Source organism: Gossypium hirsutum, chromosome A05, assembly GCF_007990345.1.
Source record: "Gossypium hirsutum isolate 1008001.06 chromosome A05, Gossypium_hirsutum_v2.1, whole genome shotgun sequence".
NCBI lineage: Eukaryota > Viridiplantae > Streptophyta > Magnoliopsida > Malvales > Malvaceae > Gossypium > Gossypium hirsutum.
In genome coordinates, this window is record NC_053428.1 from 107,140,628 (window position 1) to 107,154,954 (window position 14,327).

General features: G+C 27.6%; 1 protein-coding gene across 1 annotated transcript; it reads left to right on the forward strand.

Annotated features, from left to right (window-relative positions):
• Window positions 1-339: 339 nt before the first annotated feature.
• LOC107959568 (uncharacterized) lies at window positions 340-4,617 on the forward strand. Its single transcript, XM_041114429.1, has 4 exons — window positions 340-377; window positions 468-539; window positions 3,610-3,700; window positions 3,792-4,617. Exons 2-4 carry the CDS (start codon window positions 472-474, stop codon window positions 4,020-4,022), a joined length of 390 nt encoding a protein of 129 aa, XP_040970363.1. The 5' UTR covers window positions 340-377; window positions 468-471; the 3' UTR covers window positions 4,023-4,617.
• Window positions 4,618-14,327: the final 9,710 nt, after the last annotated feature.

Here is a 14,327-nt window from a genome sequence, read left to right on the forward strand (position 1 = left end):
CAGACCATTTAAAGCCCCTGACAGGAATGCTAATTTTATGGATGAAGCTTTTTCTTTTCTCCAGCTTGGTTAGCTCAATGCAATTAGAGAATGGCAAGAGGAGTTCGTTGGCAACATGAGCTCTAGAGAATTTGTACCAGAGATCTCTTATGCAATCGTATCTTCGTCTTTACCCCAAGGGGAGAGGTATGATAATTCGTAAACCATAATTTAGGCTTTTATTTCTGCTAAAATATTACCATAATTTTGTGGGAACTACTGCTCTGATAAATATTTCTTGCGATAGGAAGATTAAAAATTTGCCTAAAGGGTCTACTGTTATTGATTATGCCTATATGATACACACCGACATTGGAAACAAAATGGTGGCGGCGAAGGTACTTTTGTATTGCATGTTGCTAATTTCCAATTCTAGTGTCAGCCTACAACAAATGCCACCAATTTAATGCTTGACTTTCTCATTGCAGGTCAATGGTAATCTTGTTTCTCCCACGCATGTGCTGGCCAATGCAGAAGTTGTGGAGATTATCACCTATAACGTTAGTATATATTGACCGTGGTTCAATGTCCATTTTACTGAGCTTATTGTAGAAAATGCTTCTATGATAATATTAACAGCATGTTTAGTTGGCTGTAATACCTATGCATTACAAGCTCAATTCAGTGGGCTCATTATTAAACCATTGTTTGGTTGGCTGTAATAAGCTATTACAGCCCTATTCGTTACAGGCTTATTCAGGGCAAAAATGCTGTTTATCATTCGGTGGTCTCCCCACGGAATGACGATTCGGAGAATGGGTGGGTAAGAAATTAGCTAAAGCTTTCAATTTTACCTTCACCATTATCCTTTCTTTCTCGCGTCTAAAATATTTTCCTTTCTTTTTCATGCTTCTTCCTTCCACTGTAATATCAACAAATTCCCAATTTATCAATTTAAACCTTTTTTTAATCCCATTTCCTCCGAACTCAATCTGCATTTTCTCTTCTTCTTCAACTCTTCCTCTCTTCAATATATTGCCATCCCACTTGTAGCTAACTAGAATCTTTCCTTCACCAAACGACTTTTCCTTTGAAACCTAAAAATCCCTTCTTCTTCTTCTTCTTCTTCTTCTTCTTTTTGCTTAAACAAGTTTCGATCTCTCTTTTTTTTAATTATTGATTTATTCTTATTGATAAAAATGGCACTTGAATACTCAATTTTCAGCCAACCCACTTTCATTTATTCAACAAATACCTCATCTTTCATTTTTTTAATCGAAATTTGAAGAACCAATCAAAGTTTTTACCCAAAACCAATCACTACCCAGCTCTTGTTATCTCCACCTGTTCAAATCCCCAAGCTTTGAAAGCTTTTGGATTCCCCAAAAAAGGTAGTTTTGGTCACGTGGGATCGTTGAGGGAAGAAAATGAAGGTGTGGGGAATGATCAGAAAATGGTTTTGGTGAAAAGGGGTATTTTGGTGGCAATGGTTTGTGGTGTATTGGTGTTTGGATGCAAAATGGTTTTTGCTGTAGATGGAGTGGCTAATGCTGGTTATGAAGTTATTGGGCAGTGCATATTGTTGTTGAGGAATGCTTGGCCTAAGGCATCTATGATTCTTAAAGTCTTTAAGGAACAAGGTATGGTTTTGACAGCTCTTTTGGGTCTTTCAGCTTTCTTCTCGATGGCAGAGACTGCTATAACCACATTATAGCCTTGGAAGGTAATGATTTCTTTGACCCTGGGTTTGATAGCTTTTATACTTATAAATGCATATTTGTTGTTATGGAAATCAAAATGAATAGGATAGGGATTGTTGCAAGTTGAAAAGAATGTAGATGCTTTAGTCAGTTTATAAATACTGTCCTGTGTTACCAGCTCTTTATGCTTGTGTTTGACACATATATGGACACAAATATGTAGTATCATCGTCCAAATATATAGAAAAACTTCGAAAAAATTGAGTATACCTGTGTAAGACACGTACTCATATCCAATGCTCACATATCTTAGTATCATAGATTTTGTCTTTTGATTTTCATTTTTGTGACTGCTATGCAAATTCCTTGGTGACTTGAGATATCTGGCTTAAGTTAATATAAGATTAAATCTTGGTTTGCCATGTGAACTTTCTATATGAACTCCATTTCTTATTATTAGTTTATCATAGTTGAATTTGGATGATAATCATCTCTTTTAGATATGAGCTTAATCATTGTAACTTATAAAAGGAAACAAACTGTTAATGGTGAGCAACAGAGGAAGAAAGATAGATGGAAGCACCTTAGAGTGAAAAGGGAGAAGAAATGTGAGTGAAAGAAGGAAAACAAAGAAAGAGAATAATAGAGAAAAGCTAGTATTCTAAAGGTCTAGCTTCCATGTTTTTTGTTCTAACTCTAACAAACTTAGTTATGTTGGTGGAAAGTTAATTGCTTAATAGATTAGCTGTGAAAAGCTTATTACTTAACAACCTAGCTTTCAAGAATAGTTTATATGTATGTGGTGTTTAACATTTTTTCTGTCACAATTAAATGAAATGAAAATGTGAAATGTAACATTATAATGTTTGTTATATGTAACAAAGTATCAACTAATAAATTAGCATTTAAATTCTATCATTATTTCTATTTTGGTGTCTAATTTTTTTTAATCACAAGCTATTTATTACTTCTAATACTTTGGTTTTTTTTATTGTAGAATAATTAAATTATTTGTTTCACTAATGATATTTTAGCATATTAAATATGTATTGCAGTTTAAAAATAAGAAAGTAGATTATATCTTATTTTTATAGTATTATATATTATGATTTTTTAATTCATATAATAATAATTATATTAAGAATTTTATTAAATTATATATTATTTTATTAAATTATATTTAATAATAATTATGTTAAAATATGGTTAAAATATTTATTTTTTTATTAACTTTTTTTAACAATAATCTTATTAAAATTTAATAACAATAACAATAATCATTTACCTAAAAAAAATTCTGCTAAGGGTATTCTGGTCATTTCAGTTTTTTTCCTTATGCTATTACAACATCATTCCATTCAACCAAATATAAGAATATTATTACAGTTCTATTACATTTCATTCAACCAAACAATTGAATTACTGATTACAGTTCTATTCCATTACAGCTCTATTCAATTACAACCATATTCCATTACAGCCAATCAAACATAATGTAAAATTGTGGGACAACTCGTATTTCATATGTTGGATGATAAATATATAAATATATGTGTATCTATATTTGTGTTTCTTTTTCTTTCAAAAATTCGAAACTAGCAGTTAGAACACCGAATTCAGAGTAGGGTTATAGGTCATTAGACCTAATATTGAAGAGATATTTACTATTTTGTCAGCTATGACAGAGGAGAAGACTTAGGTTACTGATTGAACTACTTACAAAACTATAGTCTTTGATGTAAAACATTCTTATCTGCCTTCTCGGTTGCCCGCTATTCTAAATTGACCATATTACAGTATTGACATTATAGTTCATTTATGCCGAAGCAATAGCCCTGGTTCTTTTGTAATCTACATCTTTGCCTCTTGTTCCAGGCACAAGCAATAGCCCTGGTTCTTTTGTAATCTACATCTTTGCCTCTTGTTCCAGGCACTCTCAAGCAAATCAGCTTTTTAAAGGCATAAACAGTGGTTGCAACATGCTAAAACACGTAGTGCCAGACACAAAATCATTAACATGGGTTGTATTACATGGAGTATGAAGCTTGTGAATTATATATATATTATTCTTTAATCTTTGAGTCTCTGACTGTCTAAATTACTAATAATTAGTTCTTGAGGGAGCAAGCTGCACCATCTGCTGTGGAAATAACAACGGATAGAGTAAAAGACTTCATTGCTTATTCTGAAGAGGATAGTGAAATGGAAGACCTCTCGTATAGTTCCAGACAGAACAGACCTCTATGGGAGAAGATCCTGAGGAACATTGTGGATTTTTCAACCCCAGGAAGAAGTTCTGAAGATGCCTTGAGGGGAAAAAAATGGAAGTATTTGGGTCCCTAAGGTCAATGGGAAACATAACAATCAAGTACAGGATGTGGGTTCAAAGGCCAATGGCTACTTGTTTTCACTGGGCAATGGTGCTGCAAAAATGATACCTGCAAACAATTGGTTTGGAAAGTTGGCAAGCCAGTAAAATCGCCTCGTGGCACAATCTTGAAGGACATCCTATCCAGTGGTTTTCTGTCGTTTGTATAGACAGAAGAGGAAAATCCTTTGGCAGTTGTGTTCTGGTTATTTTACACATATTTGGTGGCATATTGATGCTAGTGACTTAGAAATTTGAATGACTAAAGTAGGCACATATTTTGCTATGAAATTAGCTACGGATCCAATGAGACTGTTGACATACAGCCCTTTAGTTAACTTGTTTCCAAGAATTGAAGAGTGTAATTGGAGTCAAATTATACTCAATTAGGTGAAATTCATCAATTATAATAGTTATCTAAATATGTCACTATTGTGTAATTATAAATAATTACTCCTAAATTCAGTTATTAGGTGACTTTCCAAATACTACCTAAATGTATTTATGTGATTTATATTTTGAACACTAGATATATAGATCCTCCATGAAAGCAACATGCCATTTTAATTATATGGCTTATGACATTCACAATTATAATTTGGCTTTATTTGATGAACTATGTTGGGTTTTTATGAGAAGTTGAAGTTGGAAAGGCTCAAAGTTTGACTATAACGTTAAGGTACATTTGGAAGGAACGTAACAAGGTCATCATTCAAGCTCCACAACTGTAATCATGTTTGCAGAAAAATTCTGCTTTTCACAAGCTCGACGGGTGAGCATCATGGATACACACACGTTGCCCTTCGTATGTCGTTAACGTTATCATTCAATGGAAGGAAGTACACACAAGGGGATGGTTCTCGACTCAACACAAGGACATCCAATTTGACTTGAATGGATAATGTTATGTTAGCCGGCCCTTTAGGCCTTGAGAGAAGCATCGGGCCAAGCTTTGAATCACAACATAAATTCATGTACGTAGTTTGGAGCAAAGAGCAAAGTCATACAAAAGCTGTTAAAGACCTCACAATTCACACTCCATTGGAGATGGTATCCTCTTGCCAGTGACATTTGGTATCTCAAAAGGCTTCTAACAGTCAATGCCATCAGAAGAGATGGGAATTGAGAAGCCCACCGACATATTAATAATTATGTAAATAAATTTATAAATATATTCAAATGAAATACAACAAACTGAGAAATCAAAACCTAATAATTATATAATTTTTGCAAGTCCCTTTAAATATTTCTAACAAATCCCTAAAAAATAAATAATTTAAATAATACAAACAAATAAACTCTCAAGCGATAGAAATACAAAAAAAATAATTAAAATAAAATCCAAAAAAATCTACACAACATGAATAAATAGATAGTCCAAATATATATAATAAATTAACTCATAATAAATTTATATAAATTTAATTAGTACACATGTGTATATATAATAAACATTAATCTACATTAAATTAATTAACATATACATTATTATATAAATTAGTATAATAATATTAAAATATAAAATTAAATATCATATAATGCTGATAATGTTAATGAAAGATTTCTATTTATTAATCAATTTTTTATATAAAATTTATTAATTTCAATTACTTATTTAATATAAATTCAAATTAATGTCGATTAATTATATTAAATATATATGATTTTTTACTAAAATTATTTTAAATTACCATATTATTTAATAATTAAAATACAGTTAAATTCTTACCAAATTATCTAAAAATGTTAAATGTGTTTGGTAAAAATTTTAAAATAGCTGGCACAGTAATTACGTTTTAAAAAACTATTAAATTTTTTTACCGTACCATTCTAAAAAATTCAAATATTTTTTTCTTAAAAAATATTAAAGTGTAAATTTATCATCATACTATAGATAAATGTTGAAATTTGTCACTATACTTTATTCTTATTAATATTTACCGTTATTTTTTAAAAAATATGAGTAAATTTGACACTCAATTTTTATGTTATTAAATTTTACCATTAAACTTTAAATTATATTAATTTTTGCCACTAACTCTTATTTTTTTAATTAAATTCTATCACTCAGTATTAATTTTAACGATTTGAAAAAAAATACTAATAAAACTTCTTTCAAATATTTTATTTCAATAGTTAATAATAAGTTAATTTATAAAATATCAAAAATTAATAAATTAGTGTAGAATTTATAAATTAATGAAAAAAATACTTGAAAATAAAAAAAATATAAAATGTAAATTTATTTTTTATAAAATAACTGTTTTTTATTAATTTTTACATTATATTTTTTTACATGCTAAATATTAAGATAAAATAAAAAATAATTTTATTAAAAGAATTCAAGCTATTTTAAATTGAAATTAAGTAGAAAATTTCAATTAAAAATTCAACTTTAGAGACAAATTTCAATCAAACAAATATCAAGTGGTAAACTTTAATATAGAGTTAAAACATTGTGGTAAATTTATATTGAATATATAAACACAATGATAAATATCAATTAAAGTGAAATATAGTGACAATTTTCAATTTCGCCTAAAATGTAATGACAATTTTACACATAAAAATATACTTTTAAAATTTAGTGATTAACTTTTTTTAAAAATTAAAATATATTTTATGAATACATCATGGATAAAAAATTAATTTAATTATATGTTTAAAATTACAAACATCTTCATTTAAGTTAACAAATAAATATAAACACACAATTTTAGATTATAGAATATGATGTCAATTTTAATTTTTGAATGAACACATGAACAAGCTCAGCTTGATTCATTCATGATCCTAACTCCTAATTAATTTATGTAAAATTTTAATTATTTTTATGTGTTTATTTTTTACATTCATATCTTTACAATTTCTTATTTCATGGGAACAGTACAAAGAAAAAAACAAAATAAACACTATTAGAGAGATAATTAGGTTTGGTGGCAAGCAGAATTAGCAACAAAAAGTAACCTAATTCAACCGAACCATAATTCATAATTGTACCTTACCTAAAGTTGTAGTATTATAAATTTAAAGGTCGATTTTATTATGTATATCTATTCATGGTTAGGTTATCCGTTTAAGTTAGAATGTTTAATCAAATTTTGATAAGATTTGGATAAAAATATTATGTCTGAAAAATAGACTTCAGTTAAAAATTAGGCCCATTTTAAAAATGGACTGGGCTTGGGTTTGAATCTTCAAGGTTTGAGCCCAGTTTGACTTGTTTTTAAATTAGTAATATTTTTATATATTATGTAATTTATAACATATAAAAATTAAATTTATTATATACTACTATAATATATCATTAAAAAATGTTAAGATGACTATAAGACTTTAATAAATTATTAAATATTAAATTAAAAATAATATGGACGAGTTTAAAACGGATTTGGGTTAGTCATTTATAAATATGGACAGATTTAGACAAAATTTTAGATTCATATTTTGGGTTGAATTGAGCTTGGATAAACATAAAAAGTGTTAATATCATAGACTTAGTCCGACTCATGAACACTTCTAATACTATATATGATTGGTAATTTTGACGAGGAAATATTTCGATTTTATTCTAGATGATGGACAATAATTTTTTTGATAGTCTTCAAATTAAATTAATAGATTGATAATACTCGTTATGAGTTAGAAACTTTCACTAACTTTTGTTCTACCGGTGAAGAAAATGTAAAATTAGATTTATTTTTCAATTAATGATAGTTTTTTTAGAATAAATTAAAGCTAGCTTTTAAAAGTAATGGCAGTTTTTTTTAAAAAATAATTTTTAAATGGGATGATTTTTCTAATAATTTTATTATATATTTTAATTATATTTATTTTTGTATACAATGTCTAGAACTACTTATAGCTTCTCTCCAACCTATAAATAAGATGATAACGGTTTTAACACACTTGAACTCACGTCCTCCTACATTAATGATAATACTAATGTTAACCGAGTTAAGACTCAATCAACAAGATAATTCTTTTATTTAATTCTATTATATAAAAAATTAAAAAGATAAAATTACTCTTACATTATATGTTAATTTGTTTATTAAATGAGTTTTCAGTTTTTCATCCTCATTAATTCGTGACATAGAGATGGAGGAAATATATATATATATATATATATTAATGCAGAGGAAATGTTCTGTTCATTTTATGATTTATGTTCAAGGTCTGTGGTTGTCTTTCTTAACAATCTCATTTCTAAGATTCGAACTTATGTCTCCCTTTGAAATGATGTCTTACTGTACACGCAACACTTGTTAGTATATATTTAAGATTTTAAAAAATAAAATAAATGAAATACATGTTGATCTCAATTCTAGTTATATATATTTTTATATCATTAATAATACATGTATTTTACTAATAAATATCATTGCACTCTAAGTGAGAGACCTCGAATTTAAATTTTAGAGATAATATTATTGAAAAGGACAATTATAAATCTCAAATATTAACTTTCATGGACATTAAAATAAAAATAAAAATATGTTAATTATAAAAATAATACATATTTTATTATATTGCTACATTAATTTTAAGTTCTAAATTTTTTAAAAAGAAATTGTAATCATTATCTGACCTCAACCATGGATAAGTAAGTAATTATTAGAGTCAAATTGATGGGCAATTTACTAAAAAAAGCCCTTTTATTTTGTTATTTATCGAAATGATCTAACTTTTTTATTATTTACAGGAAAGGATCATTTTCTTCGAAAGCGCGTCTACATCAGCGCGAAGTCTGAGTACATTTTAGCAAAACGCTTTCTTGGGGGAGCATTTTGTCCACATCAGCACAAACTGCGCCCTCATGGACGCACTTTGCTGATGTGGCAAAAACGTTCCCCCAGGGACACGTTTTAGCCCGTGTTTAAATTTTCAAAAAAGGTCATCTTTTTAAATATTATAAAAATAGACCAATTTTTTTGAAATTTTACAAGAATAAACCTTAAAAAAAATTCAAAATGATAACACCACTTTTTTTGTTGTGTCACCAATTAATATGAAAACAAAATTTTTGAAATGGATATCTTTATATAGACTCAAAATCTCATTTCCCTTGTTTTCTTAAGCAATGTGGGATATGAGATATGTGTATGTATAGACTCATGAATATGTTTACAGCTTGTTCCTAAAAATGTGGCATTCCTTCCTCTTTTAACTAACAACATGAGATTAAAAGCTACACTATATTTTATATTTTTTTACTTAGAGTTTAAATTTTTTACAAAAAGCTAATATTTGTTACATTATAAATAAAAATTTTGAACTCTATAAGTAAAAAAATTATAAAATATAAAATGAGTATGGTAAAATATTAAAAAATAAATATTTAAAAAATTACTAATAGTTGAGTGATCATTTTGTAAGTTTTTATAATTCGATAGCTAAAAAAATCATAGTTGAGCGACTACTAATGTAATTTAATCTAGATATAAAAATATGAAAAATAATTATTATATTTTATGTATATTATATATTTCTATAAAAAAGCTTATTTAACATAATTATATACTATGTTTAAATAGATTATCTATCTAGTCAAAATACATCTGAAATAAATTTATCAACATTTATTAGGTGATGAAAATTAAATTGAAATTAGAATTAAAAAATTAATTAGTATAGTAAAATATTAAAAATAAGTAAATATTTAAAAAAGATATATCAATTTTTTAAAATTACAAAAAATACTATTTGAGTGCCAAATACTCACCATTTATTTATTAATCAAATATTCATAATATAAAATAAAATTAAAATTTAAAAAATTAAAAGTATAACTTCTAAATTTAAATAATAGAGAATTATTTTAAAAATTAGAATTGCATTGATACTAACTTCAAACATTTAAAGTTGAATAGAAAATTATTGCATGTACAAGTTTCATATGTGCAATTTGTTCTCTTTTTTTAATAGTTCTTTTGTATATGTTAACAATTCTAAAATGCAACAAGAATAAATATCTCAAAAGATAATTTTATAATATGAGAAAATGTTAACAAAATATAAAAAAATAGAAATTGTTTTGTAAAAAAATTATAAAATATAGTGTAGCATTTAGTCTCATGTTGTTAGTTAAAAGAGGAAGGAATCTCACATTGTTTAGGAACAAGCTGCAAACCTATTCATGAGTCTATACATACACATAACTCATATCCCACATTGCTTAAAAAAATAAGGGAAATGAGACTTTGAGTCTATATAAAGATATCCATTTCAAAAGTTTTGTTTCCATATTAATTGGTGACACCTTAAAAAAGTGTTGTTATCACTTTGAACCTTTTTTAAGGTTTATTCTTGTAAAATTTCAAAAAAATTGGTCTATTTTTATAATATCTAAAAAATGACTTTTTGAAAATTTAAACAGGAGCTAAAACGTGTCCTTGGAGAGCCTTTTTGCCACATCAGCAAAGTGCATCCATGAGGGTGTAGTTTGTGTTGATGTGGATAAATCGCTCCCCCAGGGAAGCGTTTTGTTTACATGTACCCTGACTTCGAGCTAATGTGGACGTGCTTTCGGGAAAAATGGTCATTTCTCGTAAATAATAAAAAAAGTCGGACCATTTCGATAAATAACAAAATAAAAGAGGTTTTTTTAGTAAATTGCTCCAAATTGATTGCATGCACCTTTAACAAAAGGAGAATATAATCTACTTGATATTTTTTTTTTCTAATGAAATCCAAATTATTTGAACTTATATTTAAATCTTACGCCTGCCTTTACTTTCTTCAATCCTTCTTTCTTAAATAAAAAGTTTGACCATGGTGAGAACATATGTATTTAAATTATTAAAAGTTATTTGTATAAAACACATAGTTTAACATTCTTAATTTATTAAAAATTTATTGATTGGGTTTTAACTCGATTGGTATCGGCATTTTAAAGACGCTGAAACGCTTTTATTCTCCTATTTAAGAGTTAAAGACGAATTATAGATATTTAAAATAAAAAATAATTCAATCGTAACTATGAAAATTTTCACAAAACAGGGGACACCCCGTGTGTCTCACACGGCCTCTAGACACGACCGTGCCACAAGTCGTGTGGACATTCAAAATAAGAGCACATGGCCGTGTCCCAGCCTATGTCCGACCCCGTGTAACTTTCTGACTTGGGTCACGGGCCAACACACACGCCTGTGTGGCTAGCCCATGTGCCCTAAAAATGGCCACACATGCCCATGAGCCAGGCCATGTGCTAGGCTATGCCAAACCCGTAGGGTATACTAACTTATGCCACACGGCCAAGTCATACGCTTGCGTGTGAGGCCGTGTGGAGTATACTGACTTGATTTTAATCTTAACACCAGGGGACATACAGTCGTGTAATACAACCGTGTGTCACATACGGCCGAGACACACGCCTGTGTGGACAAAAATAAGCTATTTACCAAGCCAAATTGCCACCCAAACTGTAGTAACCCAAAATTTATGATTAAAAAAAAAGGTATTTTCGAGTCTCCCTTTCTGAAAAATGGATTTGTAAATATTTATTAGAAATATTTACGAAATTGATTGTAAGGTTAATTAGATTTTGGTTAAGTGAATTAGCTTGAATTAAGATTAAATTAAGTGTAAGGACTAGATTAAATATAGGGTAAAAGTTCAATTAAAGAAATAGAAAAGTTAAAGGACTAAACTAGTAATTAAACCAAAACATGACAAGTGTATGGTGATGGTGGTGACATGTGAATTAATTAAATACATATATTAGTAATTATTATTTACTTATAATATAAGTAAATATATTATACTATTATATTATTATTATAAACATAAAATAAATAAATCAAATTAATATAATTGTATGATAATAAAAATGTACAAGTGTAATAAATATATACATATAATTGTGATATATATATGTATTTACTTATTATTTAAGAAATAATAATTATTATGTTATTATAATATTAAATTAATATAATAAACATAAAGTAAATAAAAGTGTATGGCGTAGGCAATGACATGTGTAATATTTATGTACATATACTTGTAAAAAATAGTATACATATGTAGATAATAATTAAGTAATACTTAATATTTAAGTAGTATAATATATATTATATTATATTATATTATATTAATAAAGTAAATAAACAAAAGAATAAAAGAAATGAAAGAATAGAAAAGAAACAGAATGTGAAACGAAAAAAGAGAAGGAAAGAAAGAAAGGGAAATTAGGGATTTTAAGGTTCCAAGTTCAATTGGTAAGTCAATTTAGTTCATTTTCTTGTAATTTTTGAGTTTTTAGAATTCTAGAACAAAGTACTACTTGATTTAAGTGGAAATTTTGAAAGTTATTAGATTTCTAGATATTGTTCATGTTGAACAAATGATTGAATTAGGGATTAAATTAATATAATTCTTATTTAGAATTGATTAAAGAATTAAATTGTAAAGTAAGTTATAAGCTTTGTGTTTGAAGGACTAAATTGAAAGAAATTTGAAATTAGGGTTTTATCATGAACATTGGATATTTATGTTGAATATGATAAGAAATTGAGTAGAAATAAAATATGAATTGAGTTAGAAAAGTAAGTGAACTTAGTTAGGATCAAATTGAAAATAAGGTAGAAATTGAATAGAAATTCAATTATTCAATATAAATTAGTATTGTATTAATGACTATAAAAATTATTTTAATTTTCATAGCTAACGTTGTTTCGAAAAACCTTAGCTAAGGAAGGAAAAAGGCAAAATCAATGAGGGTTAGCTCGAAAATTACGGTTTGTATTTCAATAATTAGAACTTAATATTTAATTGTTGAAATTATTATTTAATATGTATGGTAAGTGCATCGAGATGATTATTTGAATTGGAGTGAATATTGGTTGAAATTGAAAAGTGACTTTAATTATTAATTATTGTATTTTGATTAAATATTATGGTAAGTAATTTAGGTGAGAATTATTTGTATTGTGTTTTACAATTGAAATGGATTGATTTGGTATGTGATAAATTTATTGAATTTATATGGATATATGTGATTGATGTGGAAATTAAATATTGAATGTATGTTATATTGAAAATTAAATTGATTGGGAATGTGATGAAATAAATATGAATATGTGATTAATGTGGAATTTGTAATATTTGTTACTGAAAAGTGAATTGAATTGTATTGAATTATGAATTTATGTGATTAATTAAAATGTGTATTGATTGGAAAAATTGAAAGTGAATTGAATAACCTATTAACTGTATTGGGCTAGACGGATATAGTTAGCATGCCATAGGATTGAAAGTGTTCAGGGATACTTCAACCTTGAGTCGATGAGACACTATAAGTGTTGTACTGTTACTTCGACTTCGAGTCAATGAGGCACCATATGTGTCGTACTGCTATTGTTACATCGGTTTAATTCGATGAGGTAATGAGTACCGTACTGTTACTGTTTTCTTCGGCAAAGCTGATGAGGCACTGAGTGCCGTACTAGTGTGTTGGTTGGATCCGTGTATCCGTCAATGTCCGAGTCATGTTAATAGGGGTAAATAAAAATACCGAATCACTAATTTCTTTAATGATTGATTGTTACTGAATAATAAAGATCAATTGATCGTTACCGAAAAATACTGACTGTTTTTGAAATGGATAAGTACAGAATACTGATTGAGAAGTGAATAGTTGAATATTATTTACTGATATTGAACAGTGAACTGAAGTATGAGTGAGACATATGAATTATGTATCTCTGAACTTATCTATGAATGGAAAACATTATTGTTCAAATGATTGGTGAATTTATTTTGGAAAGCTAATAAGGTTAGTAGATGAGAAAAATTGAGTGAATTATAAAGGATTTATCTTTGTAGTGAACAAATATATATTTGTGGTTGTCATATGATTTTTAAGTGTATGTTATATTATTAAGTGTTCAGGTTATGGAAATACCACTAAGTTCATACTCAGCGTACAATTTGTTTCTGTGCGCAGGATAGGTTAAAGTTAGACCGTTGAATCAGCATCCAGGTCAATCCCGAACTCAACGTAGTGAAATATATTAATTATTAGTAATGGCATGTACCTAAAATGTCTATGTGTGTCATTTTGGGTTGTCAAGGTATGGATGAAATAACTAAATTTGGATTTGGTAATAGTATATGGTAGGAATTGGCTTATTTGATAAGAAATTTGAACTATTTGATAATGTATGTGAAATACTTAAAATGATTCATCATATAGCACGTAAAATGTCTAATTTGTCATGTTTTGAGTAGGTTTGAATGTGATTTAAAGTGATTTAACTATATTGATTGGTAATGCT